Here is a 13,937-nt window from a genome sequence, read left to right on the forward strand (position 1 = left end):
AGTAACTTTTAACAGTGTAAAGAGGTCCTTGAGATCAAGAAGTTTGAAAACCGCTTGTCTAGAGTTTACAAAAATGAAAATAATACTACCACCCAGTGGCACAAACCAGATAGTGCAATACTTGTATATAAATTGGGGTCTTCGGAAATTTAGTATCACATTTGCAATGGAAATCTACTTTTTAAGCCACTTTCTGAAATACACAACAAGATTCACTCTACAGATTGACCAGGCTTTGACTTCTAAAAATTTCACAGATCTATCCAAATTTTCATGTACTCCTTACATTAACCATGCAAATTTATCTATTAAATACCTTGAAAACAATAGGCTAATCCTGAAAGGTATCAGGCTAAAGCTAAGTAAATTTAATTAAATTGAAAATATGATTCTGATAGTCAATGACACTGTAAGAGCGCTGTATGGTGACAGATGGGAGCTACACTTGCGCTGAGCACAGCATAACGTATAGTCTTATCCAATCATGTTGTACACCTGAAACTAATGTGATATTGCGTGTCAACTTCACTCAAAAAAAGAAAGAAAAAAAGAAAATGTGATTCTGTAGCAAAGAAATGGGTTCCTGATGCTTTCCAGTAACACTGACACTGCCAGGGACATGAGCACAGGATGACAATGATTGTGTATGTACGTAGAAACATATCAAGTACCTGCAAATATATGGCTATTAAATAAACCACGTTTAATGAATGAAAATCTAATTCCATTTAAAATAAGAAATTTTTCCATCAGGTATACATTTAGTGCCAAAATATGTACATATTACTTACCTAACATGACAGACATAAATTCTACTTTGATTCAAACTTTTTTGCCTGAGAAACATGGAATTTTCTTTATAAAGCTTACTCTAAGTACCCATGATAAGAAAAAAATTGCCCTTACCCCAGTCCTGTTCATACAAGGCTTGGGAAAGGCACCATGATTCACTTATTGGCGTGTGTGGATGCACAAAAATAAGATGTTTTGTGAGACTTAAGACTCCAAGAAAACTCTGTTACATAAATTATCAGCAACTAACAAACCACTTAAATACACATCTGATTTTTATTATATAAATATGCATAAATCTTACATATTACTTAAACACATAAACTCTACTTAAGAGGGCCCTTCAAATGTCAAATAAACATATTCCACTGTATGTCTTTGATATATCAGGCCTACACTATACAAATAAATAAAAAACTTATTTCCTGCACAAACAGCATGGCAATAAAAAAGCAAAGAATGTTATGAGTTAATCTAAGTTTTTAAATGCAGCCAATCATAGAAAACACGTGACTTAGGCAAAGACAGGGTAAATGAAAAGGAAACAGGATTTACAAAAGATACTCTGGAAAGCACTCTGGAAACTTTCCTAATCCAAGTAGAATATTTTATTCACTTTGCATAAATTGTAGGCAAGAACATTTTATGGGGGGCAAAGGACTTAACACTGTGACATGGGTTTTTTCTAATAGCTATATTTAAATACCTAAAACTAACTTACAAAAAAGACTAGAAGTCTGTGGGCAAGAATTTATCCTGAGAAAAAACTCAAATATGGAATAAGCTGTATCACAGTATTGTTATAGTTATTATTCATAATAGCAAAAATATAAAATTATCTAGATGATGATCAAGAGGAAAATGGTTAAGTGATGTACATGCATTCTGACACAGCCATTAAAATATGTTAGTACTTTAGCAACATGTAAAAGTACTCAAAATAATGCTAAATGGAAAAAAAAAGGAGCATACAAAACTATATGTACAATAGGATTACAATAATATAAAAATAAGGATTGGAGGAAAAACTAAATGGAAGTGTATTGAAACAACAGTGATGTGCTTTCATCTTCTCTCTGTTCCAATGTTTTTGCAATACATTGTATTAATAACTAGCCAGCTACCTCTACCTCCTACCCCACTTAAAACATACACATGCACACACAAAGAACAGCCAAAACCTAGGGCAAAATTTAGCAGCATTAACATTCTGCACTGTTGCACTGAACACTCTGTGTTGCACTGAAGAGATAATATTCTAGACTATTAATAATAATCCCTAGCATCTAAAATATAGCATTATCCACTAAAGCTGAATCACCAGACTTCTCTAAGTTTAAAGTCTGGTTACTTGAAGATGTGGCCATCTGTTCTTAAGTGACACCTAGAAAGGAAAACTATCAACAATGGTAGTAAAATGCTTCTAACAAATATATTTGGTTTTGGTTTTCTTTATCCACTAAAATAAATAATTTTAACAAAACAAGAATGCTATAGTGTCGTGCTTCAAAAACCATGCCCAACAGTTCTCTAGAGAGTAAATAAGTCTACATGTTGGTACAGTGTATGTTGTAAAGTGGGCATGTCACCATATTTCACATAGTTTCCATCTTTTAGGGCAGAACTGTTCTTTTTAAAATCAGAGACATTTAGATTTCTGTGTCCTCCAACATATGGGAGGCATCACAATTCTCGTTTAAAAAAACTATGAGAACCAGCGCAATAGACTGTTTTCCAAGAAAAGTGGTGGGAAGTAGTGGGAAATGTGTTTGAGCTGATTTTTACCGCGAGAATAGGTGAGCCAAAAAAACGGGTTGTCTACTGAGAGCCACACGTCAATAATTACTAAATATATCAGGGTTAAATTTTTACAGTTGAAAATTAATTAGGAGAGTTTATATTCTTTTATAATCGTTTTATGTAGACAAATTTACTTTTAAAAATCCTTAACAACCATAAGCTTTAATGATATTAATGCTGTCAATGCTTCTTTCTCATGGCCAGCTCTTACATGCTTAGTCTTTGAATTTTAAATTCAAGAAAGAGAAAGACAAATATTTCATAGAGGAATAGAATTCTCCAAGAGCCAGATTATGTTCACAGACTACAGAAACTCTACTTCCTTTAAATAAAAAGACCTTTTCCTACTTTGAGCACTAAATTGGAATTTTTCTGTCAACTGGCATACGCATTTTATATTTGAATTAAACATTTTATATTTTAAGAGTTCTGTTTAGACTTAACTACAATCATTAGATGAAATGCAGTTGTGCAAGACCAGTTTTCATTATAGATCATTATAGATTTAAAAGGCAGTATCTTCATTGTAGAATGAGTCTGTTATAACTTTCTGTTACAGTCCAATAATTAGGACTACAAACATAATTCTTAAAATATCTATAAAGGCACGTATAACCGTGTGATCCGAAGACTTTCCAAAGTTAGTCTTTACTAAATAACTAAATCATAATTCTCTTTAAGTATTTATTAATTTTTGATATTTTTATGGTACTATTAACAGGAAAGTTTCCCAACCTACAAGCTTTGAAATATTTACAAAAATATGGTTTTATGAAAATACCATTTAAAGACAAAATACAATCATGTTCTGGAGAAGCAAGAGAAGGAAGGCTGTACTAACTAATGAAATGACTAAAATGGGAGCCTGGGAGCCTACGTGTGAATTAACTGTATTCTGTCTACCTTTTTGTCACTCACCTCTTTCAACTTGATATTAGGTCACGGATTTCTACCTCCTCACAAACTACACTCCAATTTTAAAGAAAATTTAATCCCCTAACCAACATTATTTTCTCGTGACTGGCTACATTAGTCAACAAAAGCAGCCCTAAAAATGGAACAGCTTGATATGAGAAGCTGAGACCATGCATTAGGTTTCTTATTCCCTGAAAGCAAACCTGTTCAACAATGCCTCACACCTCTCAAACTGCTTCAGGTAATTCCTCAGAGATTATATTCTGAGAGTTGCTGTCAATTAATGCTCTCTGGAGAGAAATTTTCTTGGGTTTACTGGGAACAAATTCATTAACTAAATTCCCCAACCACTTATTAATAAAACAACTACAAAGAGATTTTATGAGCACATTTGGTATCAACCAACTAGCTCTCTTATCCAGACCCATTTCCCATCTTAAACCTTACAATCTGGTTTCTAAAATCATTTCTCAAACTGCACCCAGGGAATCAAATCCTCACCAAAATCGAAGACTTTTTTTTTTAAAAGATTTTATTTATTCATTTGAGAGAGAGAATGAGATAGAGAGAGCATGAGAGGGGGGAGGGTCAGAGGGAAAAGCAGACTCCCCGCTGAGCAGGGAGCCCAGCCCGATACAGGACTCCAATCCCGGGACTCCAGGATCACGACCTGAGCCGAAGGCAGTCCACCTAACCAACTGAGCCACCCAGGTGCCCTCGAAGACCTTTTTTAAAGTCTTCAACCTACCTCTCCCACTTCTGGAAATGCCTCTTATATTCCCCCCAAAGCATAACTACCCACAATTCCTCTGACTTCTTGGGTAACTTTTTTCCCCCTCATTTATTTCTCTCTGCCAAACTCAAGATCTCTATGGTTAAGAGCACAGACTCTGGACTCAAAATGCTCAGACTGAAGTCCTGACTATACACTTACTCTCTGTGCATGAACATAGGCAAGCTACTTAACTTCCACATTCTTGGGTTCTCCTATTTGTAATAACAGTCCCTATTTCAAAGAAACTGAGAGGATTAAATACAAGCACACACACAAGTGAATACAAGTAAAGCATTTATAACAGAGCCTTGCATAAAAAAGCTAACTAAATGCTGGCTCTTAGTGGCCTTGGCAACGAGGCACGTGCACGCTCATAGGTACTAGCAGCTGCTACCGCTACCTCTATAAGACTTAATCTTCTGGAGAAATCAGCCGCTCCCTCGGATTTAATCAAAGCCTTCCACCTTAGGCTACTGACTCCTTTAAAAAGCTCTAGTTTCTTTTCCACATTCTTAGAAGACAATTTAATTCGGAAAGCTCATGATTGACCAAATTCAAAGTATCTAAGCAAACTCATCACTCCATTCCTCAACTTCCCCATTTAGATTTCCTGTTCTGACTTCTCACTATTCATTCAATCTCCTAAGCTTAAAACCTTGGAGTCATCTTAGACTTCTACTATTCTTCTGCCCCTGCAAGTTGATCAGACACCAAGTTCTACAGATGCACTCTTCCTCTCTTTCCTAGATTCATGCCAGCCAAGGTGGCCAGAGCGCCCAATCCCTCACACCCAGATTTCTGCCTTTGCTTGTAGGTCTGACTTCCCACTTCATTTTTTTTCTACGTAAAACACTAGCTTCCATCACAGTATGCTTTCTTATTACTGGTTTCCTGTTGCCTTGTACACCAAAATCTAAGCTCAACGATTCACCTTTTAAGATTTTAACAGTTCTTTCAGATCCAACTTTATTTCCCACTTGAACAAGAACTGTTTGCAGCTGATTAATACATCCACTCTAGTCATTGGGCCTGCAATGCCCTTGTAAGTAATTGGAATGTATGCTGCCCCCACCTCTCTGCTTAGGCCCATTCTATTCATTCCTCCAGAGGCCCAACTCAAAACTCACACCCTAGGGGCACCTGGGTGGCTCAGTATTTAAGCGTCTGCCTTCAGCTCAGGTCATGATCCCAGGGTCCTGGGATTGAGCCCCACATCGGGCTCCCTGTTCAGCAGGAAGCCTGCTTCTCCCTCCCACTCCCCCTGTTTGTGTTCCCTCTCTGGCTGTCTCTCTGTCAAATAAATAAATAAAATTTAAAACAAAAACAAAAACAAAAACACCTCACACCCCCACTAACCTGAAATGCTCCTTCACTCTGCTCTCTCCTCTCTTTCCCAGCATTACTCAGTATCGTACCTTGTAGAACACTATGCTGGTCTCCACACTTTCACAGCCTAGCATTTTATTATGTCAAAACATAATTCCGTTATGTTAAAAGGCTTATCTTATACTTTATCTTATATTTTTTGTTTACCCTTTTGTTTACTCTAGAGCATCTATCTACAAGGTAGCATTTATTTAATATATACTATGCTGTGCCTACTTGGGGAGTTCCAAAAGTGTAAACCTGAATTTTGATACTCCAAGGCAGTAGTCAGCAAACATTTTTGTAAAGGGCCAAATGGTAAATATTTTTGGCTTTGCAGGCTACGTATGGTCTCTGTCACATATTCTTCTTTTTTTCAACTACATAAAAATGTAAAAAGCATGCTAAGCTTGAGAGTCCTATAAATGGGCCGTGCATGGGCTGGATTTCACCCACAGGCCATGGTTTACTAGCCCCTGCCCCCTCTAAGGAACAGTTCAGTATCTTATACAAAATCTCTGTATCTGTATCAATTTTAACTAATTCTTCTAAATGTTGGTTGGTCAGCACTTTACATGACTTTCAAGTTCTAACATACAACAAATAATCCCTGAGTTCTTACCAGCTCTTTCAGACTTTTCTTTCTGTTCCCGTAACTCCTCTCCCTGGGTAGTCATCTGTTTGATGCGACTACGGAGTTGAGCAATTTCTTCTTCTTTCATTTCCAAGGTTTCATGCATCTGACGTTTTGTCTCTGCTATTACCATTCCCTAAACAGAAGTGCAGACACTGAAGTGTTTACATAACAAAACTGTATCATCAATAGCAAACTTACTTAAAAGGCAGAAAACATAGTATTTCTTACTAAGTACAGCATAAGAATTATTTTAGTATTTCACAAACTGAAGTCTGTGTTCTGCACTCTATACTACACTACACAGTATCACAACTCTGGTTACCTGGCAGATGAGGATTATTTGTTAATATAAAAAATTATTTTAATAGTAAGTTTAGTCTTTTGAGTATTAAAAACACATTTTAATTAAAAGTGTTACTTTATAATCTTTCTATAAATGTTTGCTATAATTTTCCCTATCTTAGTGAACAGTTTATAATGAGCAAAATATAGCCTTCTGTACTTGGCTCAGGGCCACCATGAACTATGTTACTGATCTCTGCTGGAACATGTGGAGAGCCTCAGAGGCTACTGAGGGTAGACGGTTACGCTGCCACAAAGATGGGCCAAGCCTGTGGTACAGATCTACCTGCTTTTTCTTGTTTCTCTTGTGACAGTCTCTGGTCCCACCGCCATTCCTCACTACTGTCAGGGAGGTACCCCCACTCCTCCAATTTGCTAACTGCTACTGTCTGCAAATTGTCTGCTAACTGCTACTGCTTCCCACCCTGGATAATCTACACATAAAATGAAGGTCACTAGGGGGAAAATATTATATCCTGAATCAGTCATTTGTGACTAACAAAAAACAGGGTGATTCAACTTGTCTCTTGAAAAATAAGATTTTTGTGACAGCTATTTTATGGTCTTAAGAAGATTATTACTTTACTTGCAGGGTTTGTCAAACCTTGGCTTAGGGTTTGACTCTTCCAGATGGCTCATATTAATGGACAGATAAAAACCAGGTAAGTGGGGATTACACAAAATTTCAAAACAAGATCGCTGGGCTTCAGTTTCTTCAAAAACCAAATCACAATGGAGAAAAAGAGACACGGAGAGACAGAGGCAATGGAACCTATAGATTAAAAGAAGTCTTAAGAGTCATATCAACCAATTACAGTGAAAGAAACTTACTTAGATCGTGATCCATAAAAATGGAAAAAAGGTATGAGACAAAAGGCAAATCTGAAACTGATTAGTTGATGGTATTAAGGACTTATTAAATTTTTGGATGTGATCATGATAATGTAGTTACATTTTTATAAAAATAAAGAGTCCTTTATTTTAAAACTACATCAAAATACTTATGTAAGAAATTATGAGATTTCTTGAATTTGCTCGACAAGAAAATAAATTCTGGGTTGAGGATAGATAATAAAGGCTGGGCATGTACAGATAAAACAACATTAGCCTTGAGATATTAACTGTTGAAGCTGGGTGGTGGGTTCACTTTTTTTAAGCGGGCCTTCATGAAGTGTGCGGAGTAGAATCTAACAAAACGACATCATAGAATGCAAAGACTGCTAATACGTTTCAAAAAGCAGAACAGCCCTGACATGTTCTTAATTGCATGGCCACTTAAAATACTGTAGCGGTAAAGTGGCATACTGAAGAAAACGCTGGACAATGCGAACCAACTGGGAGCTGCTTTAGAAAAAGAACCCAAAAACCTGGGGCTGAAAGACTTAGCGCAAAAGCGTCTGCCCATGAATTTTCAGTTGCCTCTGCTGCCATCACCACAGCTGCTGTTCTACCGCTACACTGCCAATCTCACCTGAAAGGAGTCCCAAAATTCACCTGCAGAAACTTCTGTTTACACTAATATATATACTACCACTTCTTCACTTTAGACAGTGTATCTGAGAGATTCTTCTGTTTCCGCTGAAGACAATATGTAATATCATTCACATTTAGTAATGCCTTAACTATAAAAAATTCAACTTTTCTCTGAAAAGTAGGTAGGTACTGTAAACAGATTTCTTTTGCAATAGCTATTCTAATCTCTGAATCAAAATGCTGACTGGGATCAAAAAATCACAGAGAATCAGCTTCACGTGATACACAACTAATGCTAACTGTTACTTAAATTTCAAACTTACAACAAAAAGATTTTTCATGGAAGCAAGCTACAAATAACTTTGGAAAGCATAAGCCTGAATGCTTCTAACTGCTTCCAAAAGGGAATGCTGGGGCCCCCTGACAAATTTTAGTATCGTAAGGTTTATTGGTTTACCTTATCTTGTTCAAGCTGTTCAATTAAGTTCTTTGCATCACGCAACTGAGTGATAAGTTTAGTCTTCTCAGCCATATGAAGCTCCTAAAAAAATTTTAAAAATTCATTTCCAACTCTAATAACGCTTCTCCTCGTATGAGAACTCTAAACATTTTATCGAATTTGGATATTTCTCAGTCCAGTAAGAGCCAAGTATACAGGACGTCAGAAAAGGATGGTGCAAGTGCTCTGAAGCCCAGGGTGCGCGGAAGTTGTCTCCGTGCTTTCTATGGAGGGAGGGGAAGGCTCTGCAGAGGAGGGAGGTGCAGGCCACGCTGGGACCTGTGGATCTGGCTTCACAGGGTTACATAAACCAAACTCATTTGCTCTTTTACCTTCATCTTTTCTAGCTCTTGAAGCCTTTCATCTAGTTGTTCTTGCAGGGCTTCTTTTTCACTGGTTAAGAGTGCACACTGTTCCTTATGTGACTGAATGGTTTCCTTACAACGCTGCAGAAGATTCTCTTGCCGCTTAACTCTCTGCTGAAGTACCGCCAGTGTTTTAGCAGAAGCTCCATCTACCACTATCAACAATAAAGCAGCACAGGTAGGGGTGGTCAGTAAGGAATAGAAGGGCTCCCTGGGAACAGTTACTCTGTTAGTACACAGGGGTGTATTCCCACCCCAACGCTCTGAGCCAGACGAAGAAGGGAAGGGTACCCTTCCCAACTTCGACTCTCACTATCTGTATGATCCATATCCCAAAAAGCTGAGGAGCACAGTCACCTCCCTAGGGTTCAGGCCCACCACAAATGGCACAAAACACTCAGTAGTCAACTAACATTAACTGAATTCACCCTCCTTAAAAGACAGTTTGATAACCATCTTTTGTTATTCAAAAGTGCCCTCTGTGTCCTGGCTCCCATCCCTAAAAGACTAATAAAGAATTTTTTTCCAATGCATTCTAATCTGTCCCTGAGAGGAGTTCTGGTTAAGTACAGCTTTCTACATTCTCCACACATTTATGAGTTAAGTTTTCATACCCTAAGGGACTCTCAGGACCCTTTATAGCCTGGTTGCTCAGACAGCTGCTCAGCACCTTGCTCTGGCTCTGGCTGGACTAAAAGTTTATCATAAATGTCTTTGAGAGAAAGAGCCAGTAAATAAAAAGTGGGAATTTTACTGAATATGTACCTTAAAGCCTCAAAAAATATGGAGGGCTATAACTGGATTTTGAGACAAAATTTAACTATTTCTTCCTTTCTAATTAGAAACCAAATAATAGACTATAGATATCTTTGAATGTAGAAGTATGTAAGCAATATTACTCAAAAACTAAAACAGCCAAACAATGAAAATAGCAAATTCATTCATCTTAAACAGAACTGACCTGTTTATATGAAATCTAGCTACTGCTATCAATAAAACAGTGTAATATAATGAATTTTAGTATACGTGCTGCTGACGAGAACACTAGAATGAATTTTAGTTACAACGAAAATGTGGTGCTACACACAGACTTTCAAGTCTTAACACAATTACTTAGCTTTGTTCTCCTGAAGAACAATAACAAGCAAAGAAACAAAACAACAAAAACTCTTGCATCTTCCTGGAGGATACTTCTACCTCAGCCCACATCATGCCCTGGAAACTATCAACATCCTCCTCTAGCTTTTAAATTAACCTTTCGACAAGATGAAGCTTACCTGCTGGCTCTATATCACCGTCTGTGTTCTCTTTAGAGACAACTTCAGCCTGTGGTTCCATCTGAGGGAATGGTTTTGCTAAATCAACATTCATCGGGCCATTTCGTAACCGCTGTTTCAGCAGAGAAACCTAAAAAAGAAAGGTGCCTTAGGAAAAAAAAAATGAGGGGCACCTGGGTAGTTAAGCTGGTTAAGTGTCTGACTCTTGGTTTTGGCTCAGATCATGATCTCAGGGTTGTGAGATCTAAACTAAACCCTGCCTTCTGGCTCTGTGCTGGGTATGGAGACTGCTTAAGATTCTCCCTCTCCGTCTGTGCGGAACCCCCCCCAACTCTCACTCTAAAATAAAGAGAGGGAGAGGGAGAGAGAGAAAGAAACTACACAGTAGTACTTTAAAACATGGGGGAGGGGGGGAGCGCCTGGATGGCTCAGTCGTTAAGCGTCTGCCTTCGGCTCAGGTCAGGATCCCAGTGTCCTGGGATCGAGCCCCGCATCGAGCCCCGCATCGGGCTCCCTGCTCAGCGGGAAGCCTGCTTCTCCCTCTCCCTCTCCCCCTGCTTGTGTTCCCTCTCTCACTGTGTCTCTCTCTGTCAAATAAATAAATAAAGTCTTAAAAAAAATAAAATAAAACAAAACAGAGGGGACAGAGTAAAAGATACTCTTTATCATTATACTGGGAGGAAAAATCAAAATAAAATGTTTACTCCCAATGAAGTTGATTTTTATATTTGCTATTTTCAATGATATCATAGTTAGCCAAAAGACAAAATACATTAAAAAATATACTGAAAAGCACCTAAGAAAAAGCAAGAGTTTTAAAAATAGGTCATTTTGTAACATCTGGAACCTATGAGATATCCCATCAAATCCCCTTTAATTCTTCTTTATCTAAAAATTCCACTCTTTTTCTTTTACTCTTTTACCTGAGTCTGGAGAACACTGATATGCTGATCTTTTTCCTCTAAAGATGCATCAAACTCCTCTTGTAGATGCTTTTTTGCTTGCTGATCCATTTGGAGCTCCTAAAACATAAAAGGTTTTGTAAGTAGTTTTCAATAAAAAAAAAAAAAATACAAACGAAGTTTTCAAAGTTTAAAAACATGATCAATACAGATTTGCATTTTTCTTAAGATGAGGTATCAGCACAATAATTAGAGAAGAATCAGCAGGTAAAACATTGGTATTTATCCCAGTGGATAATTCTGTTCCTTAAAAAATACGAGATCCAAGAAAAGAAAGTATATTTTTAGAGCTGTAATGACTGCTCTGTAATGATAATGTGGAGAGGATAAAACAATTAATTAAGACAAAAAAAAACTGTATCCTACTTTAAGACATATTACTACGTGTGCTACCTTATATGCACTTGATCTAAAACTACATTGTTTTATACCAAACAGATAGCCATAGCCAATAGAACTTTCCTCCTCCCAATACACAACAGCAGTCAATAGCCAAAGTCAGAAGATTCCTCATTTGTAAAATGAAAAGTTTGAACTAGCTGATTACCAAACAGAAAAATTCCAAGTTCCTGAAATTATTTAGAATGCTACTCTCTTTAGGTCATTAATGAGGTTTCCTCACTAAATCCAATGATCTTTACCTCTCCATCACACTAGTCACCAATAAGTCCCTCCTCAGCTGAGATACCCGCTCTCTGCGGCTTCAGGCTCCTGCCTACACTTGTATCTCTGAATTTCCTCTACCTGCCTCACGGATTCTATGGGCATCTATCCCCCTGGACTCAGTTTGCGTCCTCAGTCCTTCTTCCTTACACTTACTCCATTAGAATCCTAGAGAATAATATCTGGAACATAGGAAATATCCCATCAAATCCCTCTATTTTTCTAGGATTCCTACTTTTCTAATTCCCTGAGCTCAAAATATTCAGTCACAGTTTACCTAACTTTGTCAATCCCTGCATATAATCAAATTCTTGTATTACTTTTTCTACAATGTTTAAGTCCTATCTTTTCCACATCTATAACCATAGTCCAGATCTTTATCATTTCAATGACTAATTTCCTTCGGTAGCCTTCTAGAGAGAATTCTTACCCCAAGTCTTCCTCTGGTTTAATCCATCCCTTACACATTTGCTAGAAAATTTTCCTCAAACAATATTTTCAAGGACTTACAAGCAACGCCCTCCTTTTGCATTGTTTCAAATTTACTAACTCTCAAAACACTGAAGCACTAACTGTCCTCTATTCTCCCCCACACCTACACTGCCCTAAGATCCCATCTGCACTGTTCCTCTCACTAAAGACTCCTGGCTTGACTCTTCCCACAGCAGTAGTCTCCAAATGCCAGTCTTTGAATCAGTACAAGTCCAGAATGAAGTCTTCACTGACCCATGGTGAAATAACAAACAGAAAAGCAACAGAGAGAGTTTTTCTTTCATTTAAACAACTGTCCTTTACTCTGAGAATATGTCCTTCCTCATCTTTTTTGATATTAAAAAAAAATCTTTCCCAGGGCGCCTACCTGGCTCAGTTAGAAAAGCATGTGAATCTTGATCCCAGGGTCCTGAGATGGGTGTAGAAATTACTTAAAAATTAAAAAAAAAGAAAGAAAGAAAGAAAGAAAAAGCTTTCTTTCATGAAATAATGACAATAAAAGAATTTGGTTTCTTCAACATCCTTACTTGAAAAAATAAAAGTTTGCAGCTCTGGGGAGGCTGGGTAGCTCAGCTGGTTGAGCATCAGGCTCTTAGTTTCAGCTAAGTGGCCAGTCGGCTTGAGATTCTCTCTCTCCCTCTGCCTCTGCCCCTCCCCCACATGTGCACACACTCTCTCGGGCTCTCTCTCAAATAAATAAATAAATCTTTAAAAGAAAGTTTGCAGGTCTATGACAATTCTCCTTTCCCCCATATCTGGAAGGAACTGGAAGGTAGTTTTTTCAGTCCATGAAATCCAAAAGTCTGGAAAGCACTATCTTCCATGACTTTGCACAGGCCAATTCTTTAGTATGAAACAGTTGCACATCTCCTTAATAGTAATGCAGTCCTTTACTTTCCTTAAAATTCATTTTTTCCACATAATTTTCTACATCCTACCATACTAGACTCTGTTACATGCCATCCCTAACAGCCAACAAAAATTCCTCAATTTATATGATGGTTTTCAGGTTTTAAAACGTTTTCATCTCCCCATGTAGATAAGAAGTCCTTGGATACAATGGCAGCATCTTTAATCATATCTTCTTCTCCCTCCCCCTGCTACCTTACCCTATTCTACCAAAAAGCACTCCATAAACAGTAAAGACTACAAAGAAACTTAAGAACTGTCTACTTAGGGGTGCCTGGGTGGCTCAGTCCTTAAGCGTCTGCCTTCGGCTCAGGTCATGATCCCAGGGTCCTGGAACAGAGCCCCACATCGGGCTCCCTGCTCCACAGGAAGCCTGCTTCTCCCTCTCCCACTCCCCCGGCTTGTGTTCCCTCTCTCACTGTGTCTCTCTCTGTCAAATAAATAAATAAAATCTTAAAAAAAAAAAAAAAAACGACTTATATCCCAACTAATTAACTATTTATTTTTTATCTCAGCCTTAATGTTACCCATTATGTTTGGTTGTGTTTCAAGGTGAGAAACATGAACCCTCCCTCCCTGAAGTTAGCTTTGAGAACAGCAGTTGCTCGTAGCGAGCTGCATCTGGGTGAGCCTAGAAAAAGAACACACCATGCACAGACAGAAGGACAGAG

The 13,937-nt window shown here is 37.8% G+C and overlaps 1 protein-coding gene across 5 annotated transcripts in view; it reads right to left on the bottom strand.

Annotated features, from left to right (window-relative positions):
- Positions 1–13,937, bottom strand: part of GOLGA4 (golgin A4) — a 121,305-nt gene that overhangs the window by 55,853 nt on the left and 51,515 nt on the right. For 4 of the 5 annotated variants that reach the window (XM_088026743.1, XM_028107079.2, XM_088026741.1 and 1 more), the window contains 5 exons: positions 11,164–11,262; positions 10,241–10,370; positions 8,931–9,118; positions 8,557–8,640; positions 6,270–6,417 (listed from right to left, as the gene is read on the bottom strand). In XM_088026743.1, the coding sequence (XP_087882869.1) occupies positions 6,270–6,417; positions 8,557–8,640; positions 8,931–9,118; positions 10,241–10,370; positions 11,164–11,262 (649 nt within the window). The remainder of the gene's footprint in view (positions 1–6,269; positions 6,418–8,556; positions 8,641–8,930; positions 9,119–10,240; positions 10,371–11,163; positions 11,263–13,937) is intronic. The other variant, XM_088026746.1, reaches the window with a different exon arrangement.

Source organism: Eumetopias jubatus, unplaced genomic scaffold (assembly GCF_037043125.1).
Source record: "Eumetopias jubatus isolate StellerSeaLion01/CBP00866 unplaced genomic scaffold, mEumJub1_p1.0 scaffold_1, whole genome shotgun sequence".
Lineage (NCBI taxonomy): Eukaryota > Metazoa > Chordata > Mammalia > Carnivora > Otariidae > Eumetopias > Eumetopias jubatus.